The following is a 14,422-nucleotide window of genomic DNA, read 5'->3' on the forward strand; positions in this document are numbered from 1 at the left end:
GTTCAGGGTTGTGAGAGGACTAGTATATGCCCCTCCTCCCTTGATTTAGAATTTGGAACCATCAACTATCTGTTGTGAGGTTTTAAATGAGTTATTTGTGGATAACATATTTTGCATTCAGGCCAACTTAGACTCAGAACCCACAATTATTGCATAGTCTAATGAGGAGGTGTCCAACAACTCCTCTTACCTAGTTAGGCTGGATCAGTTACAGTTTATAACTTCTGGTGATGTGGATAAGCTGCTTGGAATGATACAGCTTGTCACCTGTTCTCTTGACCCTTGCCTGAAATGGCCTATACTATCTGTCAGGGGGGTTGTTGTAGAAGGCCTGGTAGATATTATAAATGCTTCTCTGAGGGAGGGCAGGATGCCTTCCTGTCTTAAGGAGGCAATCATTAGACCTCTTCTGAAGAAGCCTGCATTGGACCCCTCAGAGTTAAGCAACTATAGGCCTGTCTCCAACTTTCCATGGTTGGGCAAGGTAATTGAGAGGTAGCGTCCCAGCTCCAGGCAGTCTTGGAAGAAACTGATTATCTAGTCCTATTTCAAACTGGTTTTTGGGTGCGCTGTTGGGTAAAGAAGGCCTTGGTCAGCCTGATGGATGATCTCCAATGAGGAATTGACAAGAGGGAGTGTGACTCTGTTGGTCCACTTTAATCTCTTGGTGGCTTTCAATACTTCAACCATAGTATCCTTTAGACCGTCTGAGAGAGTTGGGATTGGGAAGCACTGCTTTGCAGTTATTCCACTCCTACCTCTCAGGCAGATTCCAAATGGTGTCACTTGGAAACTGTCGATCTTCAAAATGTGAACTTTTATATGGCATCCCCCAAATATTATCTTCAATGCTCTTTAACATCTACATGAAACTGCTGGTTTTTTAAAATCAGTATGGTGAAGACACTCAGATCTATTTTTCCATGTCAACATATTCAAGACAAGGCATAACCTCCTGAAATGCCTGCCTGGAGGCAGTGATGGGCTGGATGGGGGATAACAAACTGAGACTGAATCCAAATAAGATGGAGGTACTTATTGCGCAGGGTTGGAACTCATGAGGTATTTTGATCTGCCGGTTCTGGATGGGGTCACACTTCCCCAGAAGGAACAGTCTGGGAGTGCTTCTGGATCCAAACCACTTTTTGGTGTCCCAGGTTGAGGCAGTGGCCAGAGGTGCTTTCTATCAGCTTCAGCTGATAAACCAGCTACGTTCATTTCTTGAGATAAATGACCTCAGAACAGTAGTACATATGCTGGTAATCTCCAGACTTGACTACCGCAATGCACTCTATGTGGGGCTGCCTTTGAATGTAGTCCAGAAACTGCAGTTGGTGCAGAATGCGGCAGCCAGGTTGGTCTCCGGGACATCTCAAAGAGGTCATATTACTCTTATATTAAAAGAAATACACTGTCTATCAATACGCTTCCAGGCAAAATACAAGGTGCTGATTATAGCCTATAAAGCCCTAAACAGCTTAGGCCCAGGGTGTTTAAAAGAACGTCTTCTTCACTATGAGTCCCATCGCACATTGAGATCATCCAGAGAGGTTTGTCTGTGGTTGCCACCAGCTTGGCTGGTGACTACACAGGGACAGGCCTTCTCTGTTGCCACCCTGAGGCTCTGGAGTGTGTCCCCTGCTGAAATAAGAGCCTCTTCATCTCTGACAACTTTTAAAAAGTCCTAAATACGTTTATTCACCCAAGCCTTTTAACTAAACATGGTTTTAAATTGTTTTAATATTTTCATTTCTGTTTTAATTTGTTTTATATTGCTGTAAACCGCCCATGGATGGAAGTTTGGGGCAGTGTACTATTATAATAAATAAATAAAACGGCAGCTTCCTCTGTCCAGTGCCTCCACTACTCTGTCAGGTGTACAACTATGTCATGATATGCTAATCAGGGTCTGAGGTAAGATTTTGTTGTTGTTTTTAAGGGAAATGGACTAGAACAAACTGAAGGTTATGAAAATTTTTCATAGTGCCATAAAAACTGGTAGAGGGATCAAGGAAATCCACTTCGCATAAGGAAACATGGTATTAGCACCAATCCACTTATACTGAGTGCTATGGACGCTGAGCAGGGCAATAGCACAAATCAGTTTAAAATTAATTGCTTTCACTTACATAAATGTTCCACAGATGTTGATTCCCCCCGCCCTTTTGCTAGTCTGGATCATTATAAAAATCAGTGTGGTCTATCTAGCCTAAGAGACTGGATAAATTAAAAAAATAAATAAATGAAAAAAAAAGGTTTGAAAAGCAGGAATCAGCAAAGCATAGAACATGTCTGCACAACTCTGTCCTCTTGCAGATGTTGTATTAAAAACTTTACTAATGGCTAGTGATGATGGGAGTTATTGTCCAAAAACAGCTGAAGTTGTGCAGCCCTGATACAGAACAATCAAAAATCAAAAACTAATATGCATCTAGGAAATGTTGTCCACTCCGATCTATTATATTAATTTTCCTGAGTGTGCCTTGGAATGTGCGTCCCAGAGCCCAGCTGATTGGCTGGGTGGTGGACGCGCCTGATTGGCTGAGGCACACCCAGGAGGATTGGTTGCCGCCGCGGCCCAGCTGTGGAGGCCAGAGGTAGCGGGCCCGGCCCAGACGCAGAGGCAAGGCCCAGAAGTGGGGAAGGAAAGTGGCGGCGGGGGGGGGGAAGAAGTGGCAGTGGGGAGGAGAGGTGGCTGGGCCCGGAAGCAGAAACTGGGGTGGAAGGTGGGGGGGAGAGGTAATCGCTGGCCCCAAAGAGCGCACAGATGCTCCGTGCAGGGTCGGCTAGTGGTTTCATAATAGGGGTAGGTAAAGAAACACATTTAATTGTAAATGATGTTTAGGTTGATAAAATATTGTTTGGGTTCAAAACAAACCATGGTAGGACCACTTTGCAAGAGTCTGCAAATATAGGAGTCCTTCAAAGGCTAGTATGTTTAAAGAAGAATTTCAATATGAACCCAGAAAAGGTTAAAATGTAAAATACATTTCACAGTCCTCTGCAGTGGGCAGATGCACCAAGTCTGGAGCAGAGGACTGATCTACCCACTGACCCCAATTGGTAGACCAGCTCTCCCTGGAAAAAAAGCACCAGCTGAGGTCCATTTTCCCAGCAAAATGGGCCTCAAAATGGTGTTGGAATCAACCAAAACGATTCAGGTTGAATTGAGGGTGATTTGCTTTGCCCCCGAATCGAGACTATTTGAGGGCTATTCGATTTGAGGTTGAATCTGTTAATTGCCCCTGAATCTATTCGACCTTGAATTGAATTGCACACCCCTAAGCCTTACTTGTTTTCTATTGCTCCAAATGAGAGAGAGAGAGAGAGAGAGAGAGAGAGAGAGAGAGAGAGAGAGAGAGAGAGAGAGAGAGACTAACAACCCAGAAACTGATAAATTTGTTTGTGGTGTATCCGTGTAGATAATCTGACAGGAAGTAACAGCCAAACTGTGAATGGGAAATGATAAATTGTATGTACTGAATGCATTAAAATCACACCCTAGCTCATGTTGTATAGAAACAGCAAATTTGGTGAAGAAAAAATGCTACTGTTCAGGATTTCCTGGTAAATTCTACCTTGGCTCCATGTCAGGATGGAATAAATGACTTTAGAATAATCCACAAACCCGGTAGTTGGATTTAATCCAACCTCTTGTTTGATCTGAAGGGATCTACAGGAGTAAAAAGGCTGTATGAACATTTCCTTGTCTTGTCAGATTCCAGGGGGTAGCCAGATTTGTTATGTATTGCTGCAATAGTCGTGTGGAAACTTGGTCGACCTTGGTCAGCCTGATGGCAGATTTATTGTGTGATAAACTTCTGTGGCTTGGGGGAGAGGGATGTAAGTAATGGCTTCAAAAGGCCATCTACTGGAAGAATCAGAGTCATAGGCATGTCAGACTATACTTCTTTCATTTCTTGACCTTTAGGATCTGTGGTTTACATCTCCCCCCGACACCCCTGTATTCTCTCTGCCAACAGAGGATAATACTTTGATGCAGCTGACGAAAAGGATACTGGCTTGGGAAAGCTTATGCCACAAGGTGCCACAAGACACTGTTGTTTCTGCATTGCCAGTCTTACCACCTGTGTGAATGTTGATGCAGTACAAAATTCCAAATATGTCCAGCACAATCCTATGCATGTTTACTGAGTTCTCACTCACTATTCAGTGGGGTTCAATCGCTTAGTGGAATAAGAGAATAGTTGCTCCATACCACTGAAAATATTATAAAGCCAGCATTCTCTTGCTTCCAATATCAGAGGAATCTCTTGCACACTCATGGGAGGGATACATGGGGCAGATTACGTGGGGTTCTCAAGTTTTCATCACCTTTTATTTTTAGTTAAGTTTCTATATTTCCTGTATAAGGTTATGACATGCCCCAGTAGTTCACTGGAGAAATAGGGTATACATATTATTAAATAAATAAATTTAATTAATATGGGTAATTCAAATGCAATGTTGACACTTGCTAGAACATTTATGCAATTTAAAAATAGCTTTCTGTCCTGCAACAGGATTCACACACAAGCACATGTGGTGCAAAAAACTCTTGAAGGTGTGTTTAGTGTCATGAAAAAACATATGGTGTTGCTTACAGCTTTGTGCTATAGGAGCTTCCTTTCTTTGGGTCTGTGTACTATGCAATGTCTTTCAAGTTGGAATATTCAGTGCAATTTCATCACTCCTGTGCCCTGGGCTGGTTGTCCCCATTCATAGCAATAGGGTGAATGTGTCAAATTCAAGCATGCTGCTTTAAACAATCTGGGGATCAGATTGCCAACCTTTCTCTCAGATTTGAGAAGCAAGTTCAAAGTCAGTGACAGAAGTCACACATGTCTAGACCAGGAAAACAGATTGTATTTCAAAATGTGTTAGAACATAAGTTTGCACATGAAAAACTATTTAGCACTTCAACAACATTATCTTTGTCTAACTTAGCTGCCCCTCCTACAGTGTTAAACTAACAGTTTATCCCTGCACTACACTGAACCTTAGAAAATGTTGTATTTTTGTCACCCCATATCAAAGGAATGAGAACAGTTCAGATCTTTCCCATTGTAGTTTGTTCTGAGCATTCCAGGTTGCTCTTGTTAATGTCAACAGAAGACTTACTTAGGGATGATGAGAAATATCTCAAGTTTCTTATCCTGAGGCATTCAGCTGTCTCAAAGAATTCACATTAGGATGAGAGAGCAGATTTGTCAACAGTGAGGTTTTATTTGCTAATACTGGGGGGGAAAGAAAGAATGAAGGGTAGGATCCTGGGTAGGACCCTTTTACTCTGTACTTTTGAAATGAAAAGAGGGAGACTTATCTTGCAGGTAGGACACATCTGTCCCCTCTCCTTTGGTTGCACAGAAGGGAGACTGAAGTTCCAGTCTGCTAGACAGTTCCTTGGCCTATTTTTTTAAAAATGTCATCCTCCATCTTTCCCATTAACTAATTATAGTTTGCCAAAAATTCCTACTTTTAGAACTTTCCAAATATTATAGGAAATACAAATTTAGTGTGCATACATATGACTTCAAGGTACAGGATGAATTGGCTTTTCACTTAATGAGTTTGGATCCCCTTTTAATAGGACATAACTACAATGTGATTTCTGAAAACTTCATCACAACATTAAGAACCACCACTCCTGAATCTAAAAGGAAATTACGCAAAAGAATACTTACTAGTGTCCAAAAGAGGTAAATTGTGAAGAGTGCGACAGTAAGTGCAATGAGGCCGACGGCTTCTAGCCTACTACTAAAGTGCAGGTGGTCCACTGCTCCCCGCAGACACAACCAGCCAGAGATGGTAGCCAATGGAGTTATAAACAAGAAGCACACCATGTCCCCAAACAGAGTCCGTTTTTCGTGCTGGGGCCCCGGGTTTCTTAGCCACTGTAGAAAGAATTGATACAAAGTAAATCTCAGCAAAAGTGATGCTTTCAACTGGGTACTTGGTGTTCTTTCCATATAGTACAACTTGTAATGTTTGCATCCTTACAAAGTGGGTGTGCAGCAAAGGAATCAAGCACACATTTGTTGCATTCCAGAGTAAAGCTGCATGGGCAGTTTATTTTGTTTGTTTGTTTGTTTATATTTATATACTGCCTGATATGTGCACCTCTAGGTGGCGTATGGGGAAAAATTTTGCTGATCTCCCCTTCCCTCTGAACTGTTTGGTGATCCCCCCAAAATATGTCCCTGACGGCTGTGCAACTATGTCCAAGCTGTTTTACTCTGGAATGCAGCAAATGTGTGCATGCTTCCATTACTGCACGCATGCTTCATAAGATGTTGGCTGTTGTGTTCTGATTTCATTCTCTGATTCATCTGCTTATAAAACTCTACTTACTTAATATTTCAGCACACCTGAAACTATTTATAAACAAATAAGAAAAATGGTTCCGGTAAAACTGATGCTTAAAACAAAACAAAACAAAACAAAACAAAAAACTCAAGTCATTGCAAAGAATGAAAGAGTAAAGAAAAGAAATTCCTTCAACTGAAAACAGCACAAGCTCTGACTTTGCATTTCTATGTGTATTGGTGGTTATATATAAATATGTGTTAAAAGAAAGTGTCATTTTCTTCACTGTTTCATATTTAGAGTGCAATATCTTTCATGAGAAGTGAGAATGTTTAATGCTGTTAAATAAGACAGACAAGTAAATGAAGCAATGAATTTCTTCCTAAATCTGTATGTTTCCCAACCTGTCCTGCTAAATATTGACATTTGTTGATCAGTTATGGACATCCAAGCTAAAATAGGGTATTTATTGAATACAATTTAGGTTTGAGCTGTACCAAGGATTGTAAAACAAAAACTATGTGTCACAAGGTTTCTTTTGTATTTTACAGTGTGTTGTTAGGTGGTGGTGTAGGCCAGAGGCCACTATGATTTGATAAATCTGTGGGGGTGGGGTGGGGCAGAGAACAACTGCTGTTAGAACTAGGAAAGTAACCGAACCTGTTCGGAGGCCCTTTTATGGGCCTCTGAACAGGTTCAAACCCTGGCCGGCTTGAAGGTTAAACAGTGTGTGTGTGTGTGTGTGTCTGCCTTTAAGGGAGGAGGAGGATGCATTCCCTCCGTGCCATGTTTCCCCTGGTGGTATACAATTTCCAAACAGCCCGTTGGGGCAGCAGAATACCTCCCTGCTGCCCCGTTGCTGCGTTTACCGGATATACCTGGAAGTACCTCTGTGTATATCCGGTAAGAGTGGCAACGGGGCAGCAAAGTGGTACGCTGCTGCCCCGATGGCCTTCTGGAAATCGTGCATCAGTGTGGGGAACACGGGCGGGGGGGGGGGAATGCATCCCCCCCACCATCGAACTGGCCCCTGCCGGTTCCATGCACATCCCTAGTTAGAACTGCCATTAAACCTGCTACTAATTTTAAAAGTAACAGCTAAAAGACATTGAGGTCATTCACATAATCCAGAACTGTGTTCTACCCAGGTTTGGGAGCTGTGTGTGCTCCCAGTTTTTGGTTGTATGGAAGCAAGGTAGGAGGAAACCTGGGTAGCTTTTCTTAGGAACACAGGAAGTCATACCATTGATCCATCTAGCTCAGAATTGTCTACCCAGACTAGCAGCGGCTCCTCTAAGGTTGCAGACAGGAGTCTCTCTCAGCCCTGTCTTGGTGATGCCAGGGAGGGAACCTGGAACCTTCTGCTCTTCCCAGAGTGGCTCCATCCCCTAAGGGGAATATCTTACAGCACTCACACTTCTAGTCTCCCATTCATATGCAACAGGGCGGACCCTGCTTAGCTAAGGGGACATGCTACCGCAAGACCGGCTCTCCTCTACATTAGCAAACAATGTTGACTTCAAATCAGTACAAGCATTTTTTAAAAAGTACTAAAACCCAGACTACAACAGAAGAAGAAATGTAACCAGCTCCAGTCAAAATTATAGTCCTAATTAACTAGAGTGATATGTTTTAATAAGAGTCTGGTATTGCTCAGAAAGCTTACTACTAAATGTTAATGTTAGGGAAAACAACAACTTCTGTATTCTTATTTTATTTATTTAAAATTTTCTTATATACATCCTCCTCCAAAAACTCTAGGCGATGAACAACAACAGTGTTCACCTTATGATACCCACTGTGCTTATCTTTAGCCCATTCAATCCCTAAGTACAAAACAGCCACATATGCTGTTCTTCATGGGAAACCCTTTATAAATGTGTGTGGATTATTTCCTTTCTACTCAAGACAAATGCTTCAAGACAGGAGTGTCAAACTGTGGCCCCCCCCCAGCCGCTGTGGGCCCATAACTCCCACCACCCCCAGTCACAGAGGTCAGTACCCAAGCATGATGGAGTTGCAGGCCAAAATTGGCAGGAGGGCCACAGTCTGTCACCCCTCCATTAGAATGAAGGCTTCTCTCTCTGACTCTGCAACCGTCCCTGTTAAGAGCTGAAGTCACAACAAACCTGATCTAGGAGGAGTTAGCTGCACGTAACTGCCATTACTTTTTAGGGAACTTAACAACAACTAACTTGTCCCATTTATTAGCCTACTTTTCAGTACGCTTATGAGATCACCCGGCAGTGTGTGTGTGTGTGTGTGTGTGTGTGTATCCATCCCCCACTATCAACTCCGCAATGCCTGGACCAATATGAACCAAATCGGGTACAGTTGTAGGAACACATAGGGACACTTCAGTGGCGTCTTTTGTGATGATGTCATCCACCTCGATCCAAAATGGAGGATGCGTAAACTTTTGAGGCACACGTGGGATAACTTGTGAACCACTTAACCAATTTGAACCAAATTTGCTACAACTGTAGGTACACATAGGGGTCCCCTAATGATGCGGTGTGTGATGATGTCATCCAATCCAATTCAAGATGGTGGCCATGTGAACATCTGAAGCACAAGTGGGCTAATTTGTAGAATATCTAACCCATTTTAACCAAATTACATACAGTTACAGTGAGTGACACACAGGGACACCTCAATGGCATAGTTTGTGATGATGTCATCCACACCAATTCAAGATGGCAGATGCGTAAACTTTGGAGGCACAAGTGGGCTAACTTGTGAACCGCTTATCTGATTTGAGCCAAATTTGCTACAGCTGTTGGGACACATAGGGACACCTCAATGGTGTAGATTGTGACAATGCCATCCAACCCAATTCAAGATGGCAGACATGCAAACTTTTTAGACTCAAGTGCACTAACTTGTGGACTGTCTAATCAATTTAAACCAAATGTGCTACAGCTGTATGGACAACCAAGCGAGCAACCAAGATGATCAGGGGCCTAGAGCACCTTTCTTATGAGGCTAGGCCACAACACCTGGAGCTGTTTAGTTTAGAAAAGATGACTGTGGGGAGACATGAAAGAGGTCTGGAGTGGAGAAAGTGGATATAGAGAAATTCTCATGCATAGTGTGGATAAAGTAGATAGAGAGAAATTCTTCTCCCTCTCACATAACACTAGAACTAGGGTTCATCCCATGAAATTGATTGCCAGGAAATTTAGGACCAAAAAATGGAACTACTTTTGCATAATCAACTTGTGGAATTCTCTGCTGCAAGATGTGGTTACAGCCAACAACCTGGATGGCTTTAAGAGGGGTTTTGATAACTTCATGGAGTAGAGGTCTATCAAGGGCTACTAGTCAGAGGGCTATAGGCAGGATAGTGATGTGCATGGACTGCGGAGGCGTGGTCCGATGCCGGGTGTGTGTGTTGCTTTAAGGGTGGGAAGTTGTACTTACCCCTCCCGCTGCTTTCCCCCCTCCGGCGCTCCAGTTTTAGCCAAATCTTTGTACGGCTAACACTGGAGCATCGGAGGGGGGAAAATGGCGGGAGGGGTAAGTACAACCCCCCCGCCCTTAAAGCGACACACACACCCCCGGCGTCGAACCATCAGACCGGGCCACATGCGAACCGGTTCGCAGGCCTTTTACATGGCCTGAGGACCGGTTCGTGCACACTCCTAAGGCAGGCTGCCTCTGAGTACCAGTTGCAGGGGAGTAACAGCAGGAGGGAAGGCATGCCCTCAACTGCTGCCTGTAGGCTTCCAGTGGCATCTGGTGGGCTAATGTGTGAAACAGGATGTGGGACTAGATGGGCCTTGGGCCTGATCCAGCAGGGCTGTTCTTATGATGCCCCAATGGTGAAGTTTGTGGTGATGTCATCCACCTGGATCCAAGATGGTGGGCATGTGAACTTTTGAGGTGCAAGTGTACTAACTTGAGGACAGTCTAACCGATTTGAACCAAATTTGATACAGCTGTAGTAAGTGACACACAGGGACACGTCAATGGTGTAGTTTGTAATGATGTAATCCACCCTGATCCAAGATGGTGGATGCATGAACATTTGAGGTGCAGGAGATCTAACTTATGGACCTTGATTTGAAACAAATTTAGTTCTGTTGTAGAGAAAGTGAAAGAAAAGTAAGCTGATTAGTTCTTACTAGAACAACTTGTTTCTATGGCACTTCAGTCCAACTAACTTCCTCTGGGTGGTTGCTTTGCAAGATTCTTAACCTACAAGAAAACTTATTTAATTCTCAAACAAAAAAATGAATCATTTTTAATGAAGAGACTTTAATGTTTCAGAGTACTGTGCTTTGTTAAAGGTTTGCCTACAATCTCAATGCCAGTTAATGCAATCCCTGTAAAAGGTTATAATGGATTAGGTTTTCAAACAATTTAATTCAAGAAATAAGCTTCTTCTGGCCTTGCTTCCACATAATCACTTCTACCTAGGTTCTCCTTTTACGTTGCTTCCACACAACCAAAAACTGAGAGCACCCACAACTCCCAAACCCAGGTTGAACACAGTTTTTGACTGTGTGAATGTCCTCCAGGCATCCCACAATGCACTATGTGGCACACCAGAGGGGCACTCTATGCGCCCTCTGTGTCTCCTCAGGCTGAACTCCACCCAAGTAGACACACGATACCTGGTAGCTGGGTTAAGGGTGCAAGCACACCCTTAACATCAGCAAACAGCCAGGTTGTTTAGGAGGGTTAGGCAGGTGGGGAGTGGAGGGATCCATGAGGATCCTGCTGCTTCTCATGACCAGCCTAACCAAGCTTGGTTGTGAGAACAGCCTCATGGTTTTCTTTTCCTATAGTAAATCCATGAAGTACAAAAACAAAGAATCTAAAACTCCCAGCTACAACAGAAATAGTGGCCAATATTGTAATGAAGCACATGTGTTAAGTAGGGGTGTGCACGGAACCGCAGAGCTGCGGTCCGGCACTGTGTGGTGGGTTCCTTTAAGGGCGGGGAGGGTTTACTTACCCCCCCGCCGCTTGCCCCCGTCCAGCGCGCGTATTTAATGTAATGATTGGGGCAGCAGGATACTTCCCTGCTGCCCCTTGTCCCTCTGCAATGCCGCCAGCCACTTTGACTCACAGTTTTGAAAAGTTATTACTGCTGCCCAGTGCCAATAATGAAGTCGAAGAAGCCGGCCTCTCCGCCCGGTGGCTCCTCCAGGAGCCGCCGCCGCCTCCCAGCAGCCACTGAGAACGGCTCTGCCATGGAGGACGCGCCGAGGCAACCCTCACTTCCGGCTACCATGCAACTTTCCCCCACATACAGAGTGGCTGCATTCTGCCACTCTGTATGCGGGGGGAAGTCGCATGGAATCCGGAAGTGAGGGTTGCATCACTTCCGGATTCCATGCAACTTCCCCCCGCATACAGAGTGGCAGAATGCAGCCACTCTGTATGTGGGGGAAAGTTGCATGGTAGCCGGAAGTGAGGGTTGCCGCGGCGCGTCGGCGCGTCCTCCATGGCAGAGCCGTTCTCAGTGGCTGCTGGGAGGCGGCGGCGGCTCCTGGGGGAGCCGCCGGGCGGAGAGGCCGGCTTCTTCGACTTCATTATTGGCACTGGGCAGCAGTAATAACTTTTCAAAACTGTGAGTCAAAGCGGCTGGCGGCATTGCAGAGGGACAAGGGGCAGCAGGGAAGTATCCTGCTGCCCCAATTATTACATTAAATACGCGCGCTGGACGGGGGCAAGCGGCGGGGGGGGGTAAGTAAACCCTCCCCGCCCTTAAAGGAACCCACCCACCCGGACCCGAACCAGCCAGATCCGAACCGGTCTGGACAGTCCGGAGGCCTTTACAATGGCCTCCGGACCGGTTCGGACACACCCCTAGTGTTAAGACTGTGTGAACACACAGGGTGTCCTCGCATTACTCCCCTGCCCATGCGCACATGCAGTTGTGCCATAACCATAATACTTTAAAGCGCTGCCCATACTCCAGAAGTGCTTTATAGCATCAGAAACATGTCACTTAGCCTCAGCAATGTGTTTCTGATCTTCCAGAGTGCTTCCAGAATGAGGGCATCACTCAGAAGTATTAAGGTTCTGGTGCAACAGCACATGTGCAGGGGGACTGTGGGAGTTGTGCAAAGGCTCCCAGCATATTGCCACAGTCATTCCTAAAGTGGGGTACTTCATTAGTCAGGATGTCAGAGATTAGTCAGAGCCTCCTGTTCAAGGAGCACCATAAAAAAAGGGAAGGATTGTGTGTCAATACATACAACTAAAATCGGAAAGATCAGTTGGAAAATATGGTAGTGGAAAGAAATGTTTCAGTTCTGACAAACGTACCACGCAGGGTATCTTCTTAAGCAGGCAATGTGGCTATAATGGGTTGGTTCAGATGTCCTGTAGAACCATGGTTAGAGCCTGGTTCCACACAACCCTCACAAGCTGCAGAAGCATGTGCTCCCCCTCCCCTGCCTGTGTGAGTGTTTACTTTTGATTTAGGCTAGAATAAACCAGTATTGTTCGTGGCATATGAATCAACTATCTTGGTATTCTAACCTACTTACTTGAGATAAACCACAATTTGTAACTCACTTCAAACCTTGGTTATAGATCATGGTTTATTCCAAGTAAGTAGGTTGCTTACTTGAAATAAACAAAAATTGATCAGTTCAGATGTCATAATCAATCTCTGTTTATCCTACTTATAAATCAGAAGAAGACTCATGTGGACGGGAGGGACAGCATGTGTTCCTGAGGCTTGGGGACTTCATGTGGCTCCACATGACAGCTGAATTGGCCCAATGGCTTCAGATAATTCAGATAAGAAAAGCATCCTAATTTGTGCTACATGCCAGGAGCCAAGAAGGTTTATGAATATGAAAGATCAGTGTCTCAAAAGGGCACCTGAAGGGTCAGTGTCACAAAAGGAAATATCAGCTGTCATTCCTATAGCCTTGGAATAATGTCAGCAGATGCAAAGCTATTTCAGTCCATTGTGTATCACTGTTCATTTTAAGAGTTTCACAACTAGGTCAGACATTATTCAGCTGACCCACCTGTGTGGCCAAGGCCCATCTGTTATAATTACAAGCAGGCAAACTTGATTTTGTATTACCCTTCTGGAGCCTCCTAACGAGTGATGTTTCAAACATGCATTCCACAACATTTCTTCACATCAAATTGTATTATATTACAAACGTGCTAAAACATAGGACAAGACTTTGAAGCCGTGTACTGGGAAAAGAGTCCCTACATGTCCAGTAACACTGCTCTAATCATGTATTGAGGCCAGAAGCCTATACATCCACATATATGTATTAGATGTGTAAGATAATAATGTCACTGGGACTGAACTGCAATTGGAGGGGTGTGTGTGTGTGTGTGTGTGTGTATGTGTGTTATTTTTCAGTAATCTCTTTGTCAGCAGATCACAGTGCGCTCTCTTTAATCAATTTTTAGGGGGATTTGAAAGTGAGGAGCACCTGCATCTTCAGTACCCATTCAGGTGGCAGTATTCCCATTCAGAGTGAAAGCAATGTCACGTAGGAAACATTGCCCTCACTCTGAATTGGATTTATTAGCTTTTAGTTACATCACTCAGCCAAATTCGATTGGCTAAGTGGCATTGTGACATTGCTATATGAGCCATTATTAGCTAAGATTAAGATTAAGTGAAGAAGACATCTTAATAAAAACTGTTGCCAAAGCAAAGCAGTTGCAGCGATAGAAGACAATGAAGCTCTTCTCACAGTCAGTGAGAAGAGCCCAGATAGGGTTTGCGGGGAGAGCAGGCTAAGCCCGCTCTCCCCGCAGATGAGCAGTCAGTCTGCTCTGAGTGGCAGAACAGGCCGCCCACATGACTGCCAGCTGCATTACAGAGTCAGCAGGGGGTGGGGGGATTGGGGGCCGCACGGCCCCCGGGAGCTCCAGCATGCTCTGCGCTAGTGCGCAGGGCATGCTAGAAACACCCCCAAGCCGGGAGGCTGCTTTCAGCCTCCCAGTTTGGGGTCTACTCATGAATTGCCATGGTGCAGAGCCATGCCGCGGCAACTCACGATATTAGAACCTGGGTTAGCGGAGCACTCATTCCCCTAACCTGGGCTTAGGAGAGGGTTATTTAAGTGGGTGACCCGCTTAAGAACCACCGGGCTCGCAGGCGAGCCTGGTGGTTCTT

The 14,422-nt window shown here is 44.7% G+C and overlaps 1 protein-coding gene across 6 annotated transcripts in view; it reads right to left on the reverse strand.

The window, feature by feature from the left end:
- The window catches only part of MARCHF3 (membrane associated ring-CH-type finger 3), a 219,965-nt gene that overhangs the window by 21,439 nt on the left and 184,104 nt on the right, over positions 1-14,422 (reverse strand). For all 6 annotated transcript variants that reach the window (XM_053292239.1, XM_053292234.1, XM_053292237.1 and 3 more), the window contains one exon: positions 5,685-5,894. In XM_053292239.1, coding sequence (XP_053148214.1) covers positions 5,685-5,894 — 210 coding nt within the window. The remainder of the gene's footprint in view (positions 1-5,684; positions 5,895-14,422) is intronic.

This window comes from Hemicordylus capensis, chromosome 2 (genome assembly GCF_027244095.1).
Source record: "Hemicordylus capensis ecotype Gifberg chromosome 2, rHemCap1.1.pri, whole genome shotgun sequence".
In the NCBI taxonomy this organism is placed as follows: domain Eukaryota; kingdom Metazoa; phylum Chordata; class Lepidosauria; order Squamata; family Cordylidae; genus Hemicordylus; species Hemicordylus capensis.